At 43.1% G+C, this 16,998-nt stretch overlaps 1 protein-coding gene across 4 annotated transcripts; it reads right to left on the bottom strand.

Annotated features, from left to right (window-relative positions):
• Window positions 1-1,479: 1,479 nt before the first annotated feature.
• LOC134077006 (alpha-tectorin-like) lies at window positions 1,480-16,998 on the bottom strand. 4 transcript variants are annotated; one of them, XM_062532347.1, is made up of 26 exons: window positions 16,944-16,998; window positions 16,415-16,531; window positions 16,276-16,296; window positions 13,981-14,102; window positions 13,482-13,760; window positions 11,972-12,064; window positions 11,723-11,876; window positions 11,137-11,391; window positions 10,575-10,723; window positions 9,897-10,476; window positions 9,227-9,810; window positions 8,537-9,098; window positions 7,830-8,428; window positions 6,971-7,535; window positions 6,672-6,868; window positions 6,359-6,568; window positions 6,076-6,264; window positions 5,673-5,962; window positions 5,165-5,433; window positions 4,829-4,948; window positions 4,548-4,732; window positions 4,093-4,253; window positions 3,699-3,944; window positions 2,995-3,157; window positions 2,476-2,578; window positions 1,480-2,049 (listed from the first exon to the last, which is right to left on the bottom strand). In XM_062532347.1, exons 2-26 carry the CDS (start codon window positions 16,464-16,466, stop codon window positions 1,934-1,936), a joined length of 6,264 nt encoding a protein of 2,087 aa, XP_062388331.1. In that variant the 5' UTR covers window positions 16,467-16,531; window positions 16,944-16,998; the 3' UTR covers window positions 1,480-1,933. The 4 variants fall into 4 exon arrangements, with proteins under 4 accessions (XP_062388331.1, XP_062388332.1, XP_062388334.1 ...); XM_062532348.1 differs by lacking the exon at window positions 11,972-12,064; XM_062532350.1 differs by lacking the exons at window positions 11,723-11,876; window positions 11,972-12,064; window positions 13,981-14,102; ... (1 more) ...; window positions 16,415-16,531; window positions 16,944-16,998 and having other exon boundaries at window positions 13,482-13,666.

The following is a 16,998-nucleotide window of genomic DNA, read 5'->3' as shown; positions in this document are numbered from 1 at the left end:
ACAACCTTCGTGACATGGCATCATTGTTAGATCCCAGATTCAAAATGTTGGGAGTGCAATAATCCATGACACAAAATAACATTCCATTAATTGTTTACTATTTACAGTACACTGTTTTTGAAGTGTGCATTTGTTGCTTGTTAAAAAGAAGTCCATATCATCCCAGTCCTAGTATCAGTGTGTGTTATTCTGAGTGAGGTTTTGTGGAGACATCAGTGTTAGTCTGAGTGAGGGTTTATTTTTGGGGACATCAGTGTGTGAGTGAGGTTTTGTGGGGACATCAGTGTGTGTTATTCTGGGTGAGGTTTTGTGGGGACATCAGTGTACAGTATGTTTGTCTGAGTGGGGTTTTGTGGGGACATCAGTGTTAGTCTGAGTGAGGGTTTTTTGTGGGGACATCAGTGTGTGTTATTCTGGGTGAGGTTTTGTGGGGACATCAGTGTACTATGTTTGTCTGAGTGGGGTTTTGTGGGGACATCAGTGTGTGTTATTCTGGGTGAGGTTTTGTGGGGACATCAGTATGTGTTTGAGTAAGGTTTTGTGGGGACATCTTTGTAAGGCTTTTTGGGGATGTCTTTGTGTGTTAAAATTAACAAGGCTTTGTGGGGACAGTTGAAGAAAGGCTCTACTAGGACCTCTTTGTAAATGTGCGCCTCGGGAGTAATGCAAAAACTGCAATAAATGTGTGTACAATTAGGTGCTCTCAAGAAGTCAGGTTTTGAAAAATACAGCACATTTCTGTTTTATCTCCAATATTAGGCTGACATTCAAATGTAATGACACTTTTAAATAATTCTATTGTTTTACAAATGTTTTTAAGCCATAAAAAATCCCAACGTCATGATTCTGATATTACCAGATTTCAGACAATCTCCCCTACACAACTATGAAAAGACAGGACATTTTTTCCTGATTTACTCTCTGTGGTGAACACATTCTGGTTGTCGGTTGTCACAGTCATACCAAGTTCTCCTCCAGCCACGCAAACTGCTGCCTCTCTTGCAGCTCCCATCTCCCTTTCACATTCCCCAGTAGACTGATGATCTGCACCCCGTTTAAACTCCTCTCCTCTCAGTCTTTGTCTGGCCTTATCTGTGATGACTTCCTTGAAGTGTTCTCAGCTGAGCCTGACTCCTGGCCTCCCTCTCCTTCGTTTCCCCATACCTACTTCCTCCTGGGTCTGTCAACCCTGCCTGGATCCTTTTTAGCTAATTTTTATGATCTTACGTGCCTGGGACTCTTTTCAGTTACTCGTCAAAACCTTGGATTTTTGTTTGTCTGTGTTCCAGGTGTAACAACCCCTACATTGTATTTGAATTTCTTGAATTTCCCCTTGGGGATCAATAAACTATCTATCTATCTATCTATCTATCTATTTAGTTATTCTGGTTTGCTCTTTTGAAATCAAGTCTGTCTTGTACAGTACAGTCTGACTTTACCTCCCTGTATGGAAAATATATGTAGGAACACACATTTTACAATGTTTTTTACATTTTTATTCATATGGCAATATAAGATGCAAATTTCATTGCATCATAAAATCATACCATTTTAATGCATCATATAAGTGTTACATACATGGGTAGCCTAAACTGATGGAGCATACAAAGTTAGCCCTTATAATGACCAAGACAGATCTAAAACACCGCATATTAGCCCATATATCATCACAAAATCTTTAAATCTTAAAAAGTTGAAACTTCCGCAAATGAAAGTGGCAGAAAACCCCTAAGCAATTATAAATCACCATGCGTATAATAGTTTAATTAGAATACCAGACTCTTCTATCGGTCCTTCCATATGTCCGTTCCATTACTGTAGTTACTGTTCACTAAGTGTCACAACCGTGTTTATAAAGACAATTAAGCATATTTGTTCCCCTGTGTGTGTGTCAGACCAGGTGGTTGTGTAGCAGTTGGGTAGCTGTGTTGTGTTAGATGAGCAGAGCCCTGAGAGGGAGAACAGACAGGAGCAGGACCATCAGAGATGCCGTCAGACCCGAGGCCTTAGACACCCTCGCAGCTTGCGGGACAAACACGTTTCTCCCCTCTGAAAAAAAACATAGAAAATATGAGATGATAGAAGAATGTCAAACGATGCTAACGGGAGGCAAGTTTGCTGGTACAGTATATTGGCCTATTCCAGTTGAGGAGGTAGTGAAGATGTGAAGTGGTAATCTGGTAATCTTTTAAGACTACATATCCTGTTCCACTGTTTCCTCTGCCCAAAACTGTTTCAAGTAAAATCTTTAAGCATTAATAACAAGACAATTGTTGTCAGGTGAATAAACTGCAACAACACCAGCAAGACTAGTGTCACAGTAACTGTAAAGAGGCTGTTTTCTCAGATGTTAAGCGTAAAGTTAGGGATGTCATGCATTACTGGATTACATTTGGAACAATGAGAACAATTTCAGAGTACAATAATTACAGTAAATGAAGGACAAACAGTCAGTGTTGAATCATCTTTGTTTACCTTTATTGCCATTGGCCAAAGCCAGAGGCCCCAGTGAGATGGAGGCGCTGTCATGGAAATCAACAGAACGACGATGCCTCTGATGGTAACCTGGGTAACAGTGCTGTAAACAGGAGGAGAAAAAGGAAACATTGACAGACCAGCTCAGGAAATATTTCCTTTTTACATTTGCTTCTATTAAGTAGTTTAGTACATTTGAACAATCTGATAAACAAATTTATGAAGGCTGTAGCCTATTTTATTAAAACATCTGTGATGAACACATTAGGCTACAACTTCAGCCAAACCCTGACACTTAAATACTTAGCACGACTATTTTATCCGAAGTTAAAATTCTTACATGGGCCAGTTTCCCCAATGCAACTCGGGGTTAAGTGCCACACTCAGGGGCACAGTAATGGCAGTCAGCAATTGAACCCTCAACATTTCTGGTTACTGCTAGCTAGCCCAGCTCCTTAGCCACTATGCTACCACCACCCCAACTTCTCCCCTGCTGTGGATAGTATCTGTTGAACTTACAGCTGTGCAGTCGTTGTTTGCCATCAAGCACAGGTGGATGCTGCAGTGCAGGTAAACCCTGGAGGAGTTTGCATGGAAGGTGAACATCCTGAAGGAGAATCGGCCTGTTGTGCTGACCCCATTCTCCACCAGCTCCACTGTGTTGTCATTGGGGTTAGCACACCTACAGAGACAGACACACATCCAAGTGATGACAACAGCAAGGCTCGTGTTCTCAGTCGTTGGTTTCATAGTTGGGCAAAGAACAGGAGATAATCTAGTACTAGGGTGAAGAACAGGAGATAATCGAGTACTAGGGTGAAGAACAGGAGATAATCGAGTACTAGGGTGAAGAACAGGTGAGTCTAGTAGTAGGGTGAAGAACAGGTGAGTCTAGTAGTAGGGTGAAGAACAGGTGATAATCGAGTAGAAGGGTAAGGAACAGGTGATAATCGAGCACTAGGGTGAAGAACAGGTGATAATCGAGTACTAGGGTAAAGAACAGGTGATAATCGAGTACTAGGGTAAAGAACAGGTGAGTCTAGTACTAGGGTGAAGAACAGGTGATAATCGAGTACTAGGGTGAAGAACAGGAGATAATCTAGTCGTAAAATGGAGACCAGGTGATAATCTAGCAGTAGGGTGAGGAACAGGTGATAATCGAGTACTAGGGTGAAGAACAGGTGAGTCTAGTAGTAGGTGTGTTGTAGGTCTGCATTTCTTACTCGTTTCTGATGAGGTCCCATCGGATGTTGCAGTTTGGCTGATTGACAGGAGTGGCCCAGCAGGAATCAATCACCATGGCGATTTGGCGGCTATCTACTCCATCCACTTGAACAGCCACGTAGATCTGCTGATTTACTTCCACATTCACCCTTCCAGAGAATGCATGGGAGAATCCTGCATCTTCATAGGGAATCATACGGACATGGTAGCTTCCTTCCCCTCCTGGTAGCTTCTTAGTAATTTGGCTGAAGAAACAAGCACATATAGATGACTGATGAATAGTTAAATTCAGTTCATACGAAGTCTTATGATTGTGTTTGATCACTGCGGTAAGGCACTGCAAACTAACATGAAGTAAAGCATGAACATGGAGTGATAGAGGGAAGAACAAACCTCTCCAGTGGGTTGATTTCTATATTCATGGAGAGGGTCTGTGTGAGGGGGTAGACACAGCAGAAGAGCAGGTCTATCTGTCTCTCTCTGCTGATGGGACCGCTGGCTGAGTTGGCCTCCCCATGGATGGTGTTCTCATAGATGAAGTGGGTGCTGTTACTCTGTTGGCGAACACACAGCACACACAGGGGTAAATGTCTGTGACAACTATGATGTTCTAATATTTTCATCTATGTTCTGGGGTGAGCTCTCAGTAAAGATATTTAGAATGTTCTTTGGAGGACATCCAGACGTAAAAAGGTCTTTTGGCTTTGCTCACAGAACAATACCTAAAGATAATACTCCGCCAGAGCTCTGTATGTAACTGCTTATTGTACTGACTATCACCAAGATCAGTAATTATTCTTCTGGATAAAAATAATGACAGTGTTGCATTCAAATGAAGGCTGTTGTACCCTTAGTGAGGTCCCACAAATGTGGTTGTCATTGTCGAAGAGGAACTCCACTCTGCCATCTTGGAGTGTGCCGTTGCAGCGGGGGTCATTGAGGCGGAGGGAGTCAGCCAAGAAGCCTGCCTCAAACAGCTGGCAGCGAGACAAAGACATGGTGCCTGTGCTGCTGGAACAAAACTCCACAGAGTCTGAGAGAGAAGGTGGAGGAATATAATGACATTTAAAACACTATTCAACATGCCATGTCAACATCAGCAGCATTAATAGATCTTATGCACCCTTACCATAGCACTCAGGATGAGGTCTCGGGTGATCCTCATTGCAGAAGCAGCCGTAGACTCCATCCTTCTGGCCACACCACTCATCCTCAGTGCAGTCCAGCTCTTCACAAGGGTCAACCGCAGCTGTTCAAGAACATGTGATGACACATGTTGCTTAATTGCACAATTAAGTAATTACACAAAGCCATAGGCAATTATGTGCTTAAATGATTGCAAAAGGGTTCTCGACTGTAGAAAGAAATGGCTGATCTTTAATGCAATATCTACATTGCATTACATCTACACATCACTGTATCAGTGCGGCATGTAGTGAAAGTAATGTGAACCTGATGTACTCACAGCAATGCAGTGCAGAACGCCATTCTGGTGTGTGGAGCCCCAGCACATTGCAAGCTGTCTCATAGGCCTCCACTGCTGAGCACAGCATGTCATTGGCTGGTGTGTAGGCACAGAGATCGTACACACAGGAAGTGAAGTAGGCCTGTGGGTCAACATGTAGGTGGCACTGCTGAAATGGGCCACTGCTGTTGGTGATGATGCTGCACAGATCAGTGTATTCTGCTTCAAATACGCATGTGTCATCTCCAATTCGGTCACTGGCTCCACATCTGGGGAAGATCAGGAGAAAGAAAGAAGTATCAGACGTACAGTATTGCATGTGTGCATTTTAAAGGTGTACCTGGCAGCATTGCCTTTAAAATGAAGGGGCAGTAGGTATTTTTAGTCCAGTAGGCCAAACAGTTGACGAAGGATGAAGGTTATCTAGTCATTGTCAGCCATTTAATCCTATAGTTTGGAACCAAACTAATGTGTACTTGTTGTGTCCTTTCCAATAATTCCAACTCACCCAGGACTGCTTGCATCTGATTTCCAACTTTGACCGAATTCATTGTCAGTCTGGGCCAGAGTGCCATTGGGCAGAACTTTGTCATCTGCTGGGTTGCCATTGTGATTGCCACACATTCCACATACAGATTGGTGATAATCTGGACTCAGTCTGACTAGCAGTCTACTACGACCATCAAACTGGACCACCAGCTCTCCTGAGGCATTCACAACCACAAATCCTGACTCACGAGTCAACTGCGCCAGGGAGCCAACCTGAATGCTGTTTGCATTGTTATCTTGACCATCAACCTAAAAAAAAAACAGAAAAGGTAAGGCAGACATGCTTGCACGCTGAACTTCAAGAACATGTCCTCACTGGCTGTACCCTTTTGTGCACAATCAGAGAAGTTCCGCAGAGGTACCTTGACTCTCCTGTTCTGTCCTATGCTGATGTGGCTTTGAACTCCTCCCTGAGAGAGCCACACATCCACAGTGGACACAAAAGACACAACTAAGTTGCCACGGTGCCTGTTAGCGGCTACTACACGGAAGGCCAGGGCATTATCACTCATATTGCCACAGGTGTGGGTAATCTCATAAGCACAGGTGCCCTGGAAATAGATTTTAAAACATGTTTAAAACTTGTGTTGAGTTGGTGAAAACATCAGGATTTAGGATCTCATTTTTGCTTTCATCTGGTTCTACCTGAAAGTGAGCCACAGCCCCATCAAAGGTGAAGTAGTGAGGGTCTCCCCACACTGTGCAGGTTGACAGGTGACCATGGCAACCCCGGTGGCCATCTTTGACAGAGCATTCTTGACTTGGAGGGCAAGAGGACTGGATACAGCGAAGGTCATTGGGGGCAAAACATTCACAGCGCTGCGAACAGTCTTGTGTCCAGAACTGTTCTCCAATCTATCAGACACAAATAACTGATTTAATTTACTTGCTAATAGTCATGAGTTAATAAAATCACTGTGTGAGACACATGCCATCCTCTTGGTCAGGTTCTACTTACATCAAAGTAGAAGCCGTCACGAAGACAGCCACACTGCTCCACAGGCACACAGCGCCCCCCGCTCCTCATAAATCCATCATCGCAGAAACAGCCCTCAGCACACGTCCTGTCACAGCTGGCATCAATGCTGCTGGCACAGGTGTGCCCACATTCTGTACCACACAGATCGTAGTGGCTGTTTTCTGGACACTCCATTTCTGTTGACATGGGTATGGTTTTATTACTTTTCAGACATTTCAATCAACCAGAAGAATCAAACCACAAATGTAATCAGTGTAAGTCGGGTCCTAGAGACTTACGGCAGGTGGAGTTTTGTCTCCAGGGGTAAACGATGACATTTTCCGCTTGGCATGCGCTGACATATGCTTCCATTGCACGGCAGAGGACCTCGTTTCTGTCCCCAGACAAGCACACGTCAAACACACAGTCGTTGAAGAATTGCTGGGGATCCACATGGGAATGGCAGAAGCTCAGTGGTCCATTGCTAGCTCTGAGTAGCTCACACATGGCACGGGCTGTCGAGTCATCTTGGCACACTGGGCAGGAGTTTCCACATCCTCCAGTACAGGGAATGCCATCATCAACCTTCCAGTAGTCCCCAAACTCAGAGACAGGGAGGGCAACAGAGCCTGAACTGCCGTTATGGACCGTGAAGTCATCACCTTGGAAGCCGTTGAAGTTGCCACACAAGCCACATGTAGCTCCACTGTAGTTGGACGGTACTGTGATGTCCAACACCCACCCACCGTCATAACTGACAGTTAGACCAAAGTCTGTTTTCACAAATGTGTGAAGCCCATTGGCATACACTGACACTCTTCCCTGATCAAGAACAATCGGCAAGTTTCTTGTCTCCCCATTCACCTGAAGTCAGAGTTATCTTTAGTGAGACAGGATTTTCTGTAACTTGTTTTCATAAACTCACACACTCACACTCACAATACCAAACAGATGCAGGTGGTAAATTACAAAGCAAGCAGAGTATCTGTTATTCGACTGGGCTTACTTGTTGTGGCAAACTGGCTCGGCAAACTTCATATTTCAAGCATGAGTGGTCACCCAAGTGCCTGTTTCAGGAACTTGTTCTACCATGATAGACGAAGAACATTGTCCAGTAGACAAAGATGATCTGAAAAAAGATCTGAATTTGATCCTTACCTGCACAGTCCCCTGGTTGTATTTTGAGATGTACACGAGATGTCCAGACACATTGACGTAAACAGCCACAGTGATGGAGACCTGCAGACCATTCCATGCCTCGTTCCTGGCCTCCACCTGAAAGTGAGGTAGATCTTGTGTTCCATTGCAAACTGATGCCAGGACGTAACGACAAGTGCCTTGGAAGTCAAAGCTGCGTCTGTCGAAGGAGGTGTAATGTGGGTCTCCAGAGGTCGAGCAGGTGGCCTCAGGTTTGGGATGGCAGCCATACTGTCCATCCACGACTCGACAAGACTCCTGAGCAGCACAAGAAGAGGCGGTGCAATGTGACTGCCCAGTAATACCATTACATTGGCACTGGAACTGGCACTCCTCACCGTACCAGTAGCGCTCTCCACTCTGTCTGTAACGCCCGCCGTGGTGGCAGCCACAACCCGTGGGTGGCACACAGCGATCCCCACTCAGGAGGAACCCGTCATTACACTGGCACCCCTCCTGGCACTGCTGGGTGCACAGGAAGGGGAAAGACAGGCTTGGGCAGGAAGCTGGGCAGGACGTACCGCATTGCTCATAATGGCTGTTAGTTGGGCAGGTTGCATCTATAACAGGAAATGACAGATCAGTTCCATTTCAAACGTATTTATTCTGATATATTTATTATAATATGTTTTAAGAAGTTGGGATTAAAATGAATTTCACTCCCTTACCACAGTTAGTGATGTTCCTCCATTCCCCAACTATGATGCCACTCTGTTGGCAAAGCAGTGCGTATCCACGCAGTGCTTCGCACAGTCCCTCCTGAGCACCTTGCGTCCTCACTAGAGTCTGGACACAGTCTTCAATTCGGCTCCAGGGGTCAAGACTTGCTTGGCACTGGCCAAAAGGCCCATGTGCCCATCCCATGATGCCGCAGAGGTCCCTAAACTGGCTGGTGTTCGGGTAGTGTCCGGGTTCCCAGACCTGAGGTTCTACACAGTGTGTTGACAGGGAGCCATCTCTCCAGCTGTCCCCAAACTGCTGAGAGTCGTTAAGGGGGATTCCAGTTGGGGAGAAGAAGTCGTCATGAAGGTCTCCATTCAGATTTCCACACAGGCCTCCTAGAGTGCCGTTGTAGTTGCCTGGAGCGGTGATGCGGATGACGTGTGGCCAGTCAGCTCTCACCAACACTCCAAAGTTGGTCTCTATGACAACACCCTTTACACTGCTGTGGTAGATGCGAATATGACCGGGACCAACGCTGAACGGAAGGCCCACTGTTTGCCCATCCACCTGATGGGAGAACATTAGGTTTATACTTACAGATGTGTATCATGGTATTGGAAGTGTAAAACTTTTTGTCTCAGACACACTATTTTTATATCTCTATTTCTTTAAGTGTGTAAACATAGATCCTGTACCTTAGTTGTGCCCCCCTCTCCCATCTCCACCGAGACTTGTGTTCCTCCTGCTTCAAACTGCAGATGTCTGACAAAATCTCTTGGGCCTGTGGGAACTTTCTCAACAGTTACTTGAAAGTGAGGTAATTGTGATGGTCCCCTGACCCTAGCCAGTGTCAGACTACAGGCACCTGGGTAGTTGAAGGTCTGTCCATCAAAAGTGCGGTAAGACCCAAAGCCCTCCACCCAGCAGGTGGAGTAGCTGACAGGTCTGCAGCCCCGCACACCACCATGGACCCCACACACCTCAAGCTCACTGCAGCTGTGTGCCTGGCAGGTCATTGACCCTTGAGTACAGTGGCAACGCCTCCCACAGTCCTGGTCTAGCACCACTGTTTCCCCAGCTGTGTAGTACCGCCCCTCGAAGGTGCAGCCACAGTCATTCTGCCGAACACATTCCCCACCGCTTAGCACATAGCCAGCATTGCAGATGCAGCTCTCCTGGTTGGGCAGAGGGCAATTCTGGGGGGCGTTGGGGTTGCTGCAGGTTGCAGGGCACCCAGTTCCTTGAGACTCAAAGTGACTGTTGGTGGGACAAGGGATTTCTGTGGAAGCAAAAATGAAAATAAAATTAGTAGGAAATTGAAAATGTTTACTGGATACAGTACATTTACAGAGAGTCAGTACCCACCACAGAATCCCTGACTTCTCCACTGGCCCAACTGGATGCCTTCTTGTTGGCACTGGGAAGCGTACACATTGAGTGCTTGGCAGAGAATGGGCTGGTAGCCATCACCCACACACAGATCATACACACAGTTTTCTACAAAGGTCTGTGGAGACAGCCCAGAGTGACAGGAGGCAAACGGGCCGACACTGTTGCTTAAGATACCACAGTGGGCTGTGTTTCCATAAAGAGTCCTTTGACTATGGGTACAGGCAGCACAAGCAAGTCCTGCACATCGCACGTCCTGGCAGCTAGGGTCAGTGTCCCCTTCCGCCTTCCAGCTGTTAGCAAACTCCACGTCTGAGCTCACAAGCTGCCCACCGCGGGTTCTGAAGTCATCTTGAGGGTGGTGGTTGAAGTTGCCACACAGGCCGCAGGTTGCGTTCTGGTACTCATAGGGTACTGAGATTCTGACATAGTGATTGGCATCGTAGGTGACCAGCAGGCCAAAGTCTGTACTCACAGCCACAGAGAAACCTGATTGGTAGACTCGGATGGACCCATGTCGGAGGGTAAATGGGGTCGACACAAAGCTTCCATTTACCTGAAGGAGATGGCAACTATTAACACAGGGCCAATTGGAGGAGAACATTGTGAATTTGATGCCTGGGAACATTAAGTTTGTATTATTTTTGTACTTACCATTGCTTGGTAACGATGGTCTTTCACAAGTTCAATTTCCTCATCATAAACCCACACTCTTACAAGACGAGTCCAAGACACATGTGTGCTGCCCCGATGTTCATTCTTCCCTTCAATCCGGTAGTACGGCAGTCCATTGCCACAAGCCTAGTGGACATTCAAGTTAAAACATTAAGCCTTGAACTCTAAACCAATACAAACATATTACTAAAGAAACTTAATGAACTCTTAAAGGGACACTTCACCGATTAGCATTAAGCCATCCATGTTTTTGAACGGTCGTGCATCATTCCCACAGTTTACCTTGAGATGGGAGAAATACGGATTTCAAGAATAGGACTTCCTGCTTTCAATGATGTAAAATGATGATTTTTACATCATTGAAAGCAGGAAGTCCAACATTTTAATCCGTATTGCTTCCATCTCAAGGCAAACTGAAGGAATGATACACGACCATTCAAAAACATGACTGGTTTACTAAAGATACAAAGCTTAATGCTAATCGGTGAAGTGTCCCTTTAACTTAACGAATATTTTTAAAGGCAGTAGAGGTATAATAACTCTGAGAGGACGTATGTGCAGGTTCCCTGGAAGTGAAAGACTTTCCCATCAAAGGTGTAGTAGTGGGGGTCTCCAGAGATGGTGCAGGTGCGGCGCTGAATATTCTGGCAGGAGTACTGGAAGGATGCTGGACGACACGCCTGGGAGAAGCTGCAGGGCTGCTGCTGGCACTGGAGGAGGCCTCCACTGACGCAGGTGCATCTCTGCTGACAGGTGCCATCTGTCCAGAAAGAGTCCCCTACCTGCACAAGTGAGCCTGTAGGAGTTCCAGATGTGCATACAGTTAGTGTCCTCCACCAAACGTTCACACCGTATTTGTTGCCACTTTAGTATACTCCCACACTAATCATGTTTCATATTGTACTGCATAAAGTCAGAATGTCTGATGTCACTAAAATGTTGATATTCCAGGTTTACATTTAGTATCTGCCTTACTCTTCACTTTACGTAATATACTACTTGAATATTTTTTTCTCTAAAAAAAAAAAAAAAATGGTGGGGGTAGAATGTTCTAAGCGTCATTTTGTGCATGCTGAGATGATGTACTTGCAGATAATTAGATTTGCAACAGCAGAGGTAAAACACACCATTGTATTGACAGTCCCGTGAACCATGATCTGTTCTGAAGGCCCAGCGACCCGGTATGTTAACATTGCTTGAGAATGTTATATTTGTGATGTTGGTCATGAAAGATCCAGGAATTGAAAAATGATGAGCAGAGTTGACTGTGTCATAGCCAGCCTGAAAACAGCATGGGGAGGGATTGAGGTTTAGTAAATTACCAGTTCTACTACTTCTACTCCAATCCATTTCCCAATTTATGTTTTGTTTCATACCTGAACACTACTTCGGGGGGCAATGACACCGTAGTTCATCAGTACAAATGTGTATTGACCACCAGAGATCAGAACCACTTGGAATGATGTTTCCTAGAGTATATAATTTAGTGTTATTATGTCTGCAAACGGTATGATTCTACTCTGCACCCAACATACAGGTTTTGTCACTTTTAGTAAAATATACACATAATACACATTAATACATGAATTGTTATTGTGCTGCTTGAACCCCTAACTTCCAGCATCTCGGATTGTGAGGCAGGCATGCTAGCCACAGAGATGCCTGTGTATGCCTGAATTTACACTTGAACACAAAGATAGGTGCATGTATGCTTAAAGTTACATGTATACACAAACATATACAGGTGTGTATAAATACACTACATATACTGCCATGCCCACCTATATGCAGATGACACCATCGTTTACTGTACTGTTGATACCCCTCAGGCTGCAGTTGACAACTTACCGCTTTCTTTTAACTACAGGACGCTCTCTCTGATCTTAAATTGGTTCTTAGCTCTCAAAAGACCAAATTTATGTTATTTTCAAGAGCTAAAGTGGCTAATTTTAGGAAACATCATATTTTAACTGTGGATGGCTCTCTTATAGAGAGAGTCTCTGAGTATAAATACCTAGGACTTTGGCTTGATGAGAAGCTCTCTTTTAAGTCCCACATTAACAGCCTTGCCTCCAAGCTCCGTCAGAAGCTGGGATTTTTATACAGTAACAAGTCCAGCTTTCCCATGATCAGTAGGAAGAGAGTTGTTGAAGCTGTATTTTTTTTTTTTTATCAGTTTTAGACTATGGTGATATCATCTATAGGCATGCAACAGCATCTATTTTAAAGCAATTAGGCTGTCTATCATTCTGCCCTTAGATTCATCACTGGGGATAACTATAAAACACACCACTGCACTCTTTACAGTAAGGTTGGCTGGCCCTCTCTTTCTTCAAGGTGCAGTTTCCATTGGCACTTGTTTGTTTTTAAAGCTATTAGTGGTAAACTACCGCCCTATATCTCCTCCTTATTGCAATGGAACCTTGGATCTTGTCAAACTAGATCTAACAACTGGCTCACTCTCAGGGTTCCTAGTGTGCACTCAGAGCTTGGCAAAGCTGCATTTCTTTTCGATGCCCCTAGCACCTGGAATGCTCTGCAACAAACTTTAAAGCTAGAGCTATTGCCTTCTGATAATGTATTTAAGCAATTAGTGTCACATCTCTGCTCATCAATTTGTAACTGTTTTTAGCTTTTTAGGTTATTTACTTATTTTATTTGTTTTATATATTTGTTTTATTCATTTTATATATATATATATTTTTTTTTTAAATGATATATTTTTTAAAAATGTAAATGTGTTCATATGTCCCTTCTATTGTTTTTCTTTTTTATTAATGCACGACCTTTTCTTGTAAACTCGTCGTCATTGTAAATGAGGGAAACCTCAATGCCCTACGAGTATAAATAAAGGTTTGAAATGAAGTGTGCATTTGAGTTACTTACTGTTCCTGAATAGGGATAGTATGCCACTCCGTCCCATGTTGCAACAAAGACCCAGGAAGCTGAGAAGCTCAACCCAGGGAAGTACTGGTTAATGTCCGTAGTGGCTTGCTGGGGAACGCTGCCACTGGTGTACTGCCGGTAGGATATGTTGCCGTTGCCTCTGTTGTCAAGGTCGGTCCAGAATGGGGCAATGATATCTCTGTTCCCGTATGCTGGGAACTGGAAAGGGGTGTAGCTGTACCAGGCAGAGTTAAAGGTGAGGTGGCCATTGTTGTTCACCTGCAAATTCAGACATTGTTCATGGCAAGGAAAGCCTCTGTTCTTCAGCTCATACCTTCATTATTTGGCTGTATGATGCATTTTTTGTTTGACATTTGGTCACCAAAGTATATTATCATTTAATATATATTATTATTAATTCATTAACTGTGTTATATAATAAATTACATGTTGCAAATGTGTTATTATCAAATGGTTTATATATTTTGTGTGAACTTACAAACATCTGTTGGAATGTGTTTCCAAAGAATGTGAATGGTCGAAGCAGGCTGATCACAGAGGAACTCCCATCATCCACACGACTATTCACTATGTCACCGTGTCCATACGGGTAGAATACAGCTGTAAATATTATTTAGAAATAAATTGTTTATCTATTAGGTTCAGTGAAGATCCTTCAATCCCTTTGGGAGATATTGTCTGTCCTTTGAGAAAGTTAGAATCTAAAGGTTGAATTAGGTTTAAAAAAAATACCAATGTTAAAATATACAGGAGTGATCCTTTAAGACACTGCCACATGAAGAGTAAATGAGTGTTTATTATGTGTAGGCTGTATTTTGCAGTCCTTGCAAGGTTCCACAATCCTTGCAAGGTTTAACATTTTTCTTATGGAGGGTGTATTTTCTTTCCTGCGAACCGGACTGGGCGTGTCATTCTGCCATTCATAGGGGAGAAGGCGGGGAAAAGGCTAAAAGCATGAGTTTTCTGTCCATATCAACTGTTGCCCTGAGTTAACAAAACAAGTCAACTAATATTACTGCAGACGACTAGCCTTTTAAACAGCAACTTTCAGGTACATTGCATGACTTCACTAGACCCACCTCCCAGACCTCTAAAGTTAGCCTACAAAAAGGGGCCAAAGCTGACATCTTTGCCCAGATAATGAGATCCGGGTTTTGATTGAAGCTAACTAGGCAAGTTACATTGTAAGTTATATATAGCTTTGGGTAGCAAAGATCAAAGTGAGCCATCTTCAGGTACTGAATATCACAGTATCCACTCGAAGGCAGAGGACAAAACTGTGTGGAGCTAAACGTCTGCACTTCCTATTTCTTCATCCCTGTGAGAGTATAATAGGTGCCATAATTCAAAATCCTCATGCTATTTTCCCATAGAAAAATATCAAGATACCGGATCTCCTTTTTTGGTAGCTTTTTTGTAGGCGAACTTCAGAGGTCTATAATTGTCTCTTGCTCCCGTAACTAGGGGCACTTGTACTGTTGGACCCGGATTCTGCACTGGCGTGACTCAAAAGACTTCATTTATTGTTTGTTTGGACAATACATACAAGTTTTACATTAACATCTAACCAAGAAGGAGAGGGGGAGAATACTGAGAGGCAAAAAATTGGTCAGCAAAATGAAATCTTATCAAGGATCATGGGCCCTTTCTAGTCTGCATTGCTTCAGTCATGTTATCAGTCATGCTTCCGTCACAAATCTAGTCATGCCTGGTAAAAGGAGATGAGAGGATCTGTATTTGTGCCAGCAGATTGGCATTCCTCCTCTTTGTGTTTGAGAACAAAGGAGAAAACATATAAAGCAGGATCATAAAGATAAGTAAGAGTTAACCCTTTCAATTCCAAAAAACATTTGGACTGTGTAAACCTCACACTGTATGTTAATCTAGAACAAATCTTTCATGTGTAGTCTATGTGAGTGGATAAATAGGAAGGAGTTAGTTTTCTCTTCTCATTCAGAAGAAAATGGAATGCCAGTAGATATTTGACTGAGGTTTATACATTGATTTAGAAAATTGTTCAGCTAGAGGTTAATGCATTGGGGTGGGCTACAGACGGCAATACGTATTCTTTTCTTAATTTTTGTTTTTGATTAAAGCTCAAACTGATTCTGTTTCATTGGGCTATTTGGGCCCCTTGTGAGCACTCAACCCAAAACCGAATGGTTTCATACCAGTAACCACCTGAAATGTAATACTTTCAGACACCATAAAGTTATGTTTAATAATCTGCTGTAAATACACAGATGTGGTCAATATGTGACTGTTTTGCATGAAACATTGAGCGTGTTTACATGCACACTACAAAACTGCTTATTATCAGGGTTTTGTAGTTTTCTGGTAATTCAAGTGCTCATATGTGATAAACCAATATTCATTATCGGTCTACTGCCGTTATCGGCTCATAAAAAATCTGATTAACACACCTAGGTTTCTGTCAATATTTTGATTTCTTCAAGACATGTCTACAACTTAAAAGGATTATTCCACTTGCCCAATAATTTCCAGTAATCGTTTCTTTTAGTTTGCATGTAAATGCACTCACTGTTTATACGGGAAATTAACCTACTTTCTCAAGAATATCATCGTGTGCGTATACTAATCCCATGTCCATTTACACAAGTCTTAAAATAACTGTATCAGATTGATTTATGTATCTGATCGCAAAATGCAATGATCGTTGTCATAGTAAAGGTACCACAGCCAAAGTCCATAGAAAAGTTGAAAGTACGACTTAATGGTATTCAGTACTGAATAATTCTGAAGTCATTCTTACCTTGTACTGCTGACAGTTCACCTGTTTATGAAAAAGAGCATATAATGTTAGCACCAGTAGAATAACACAAAGCAGTGCAATCTAATTACATTAAGCTACATTCAGTTACATTCAGCATGAGTGGAAGAATCTGCCTTACCCATCATCAGCATCACCGCAGATAGCACACACACACAGACAGTGAAGCCCATAGCGACTGCTGCACCTGGTCTTTCTCACAAGCACGACAGGGTCCACTCTTCTCAGCTGCTGATATCTAAACAGCAACATCACATCCACATAACGCTTAGAGCAGCCATTCACGCGCCATGAGACATATACAATGTTTTGGCACTCTATAAGTGAAATTAAATTGAACTGAAAATTAAATATGTGTTAATTAGTGTCTCTCAATGAAATATAATAATGCTATAATTGCAGTGTAAAAAGGCATACATACATAGACAAAAATAAGAGTTTAATATAATAATGAGTATTGATTTTGTCTGCATTTTTTTTGCTCTTTTCTGGTCTACTGCCTCATCAAAAAATCATTGGTTTTAAGCATCAAAGCCTACTTGGGGTATCGCTCTCTATATAGAGTTAGCATTGAACTGAAAATCAATTTTACCTCTGCAAACAAAAACACATCAACAAAAACATTTACTCAAATTCATGGTACATCTTACCAGTAATCTGGTTGAGGTAGTGTGAATATTGTGATTGCAATGCTCTTGTTCCTCC

This window comes from Sardina pilchardus, chromosome 3, assembly GCF_963854185.1.
Source record: "Sardina pilchardus chromosome 3, fSarPil1.1, whole genome shotgun sequence".
In the NCBI taxonomy this organism is placed as follows: domain Eukaryota; kingdom Metazoa; phylum Chordata; class Actinopteri; order Clupeiformes; family Clupeidae; genus Sardina; species Sardina pilchardus.
The sequence above is the reverse complement of the archived record's forward strand: the minus strand, read 5'-3'. Positions and strand labels throughout refer to the sequence as shown.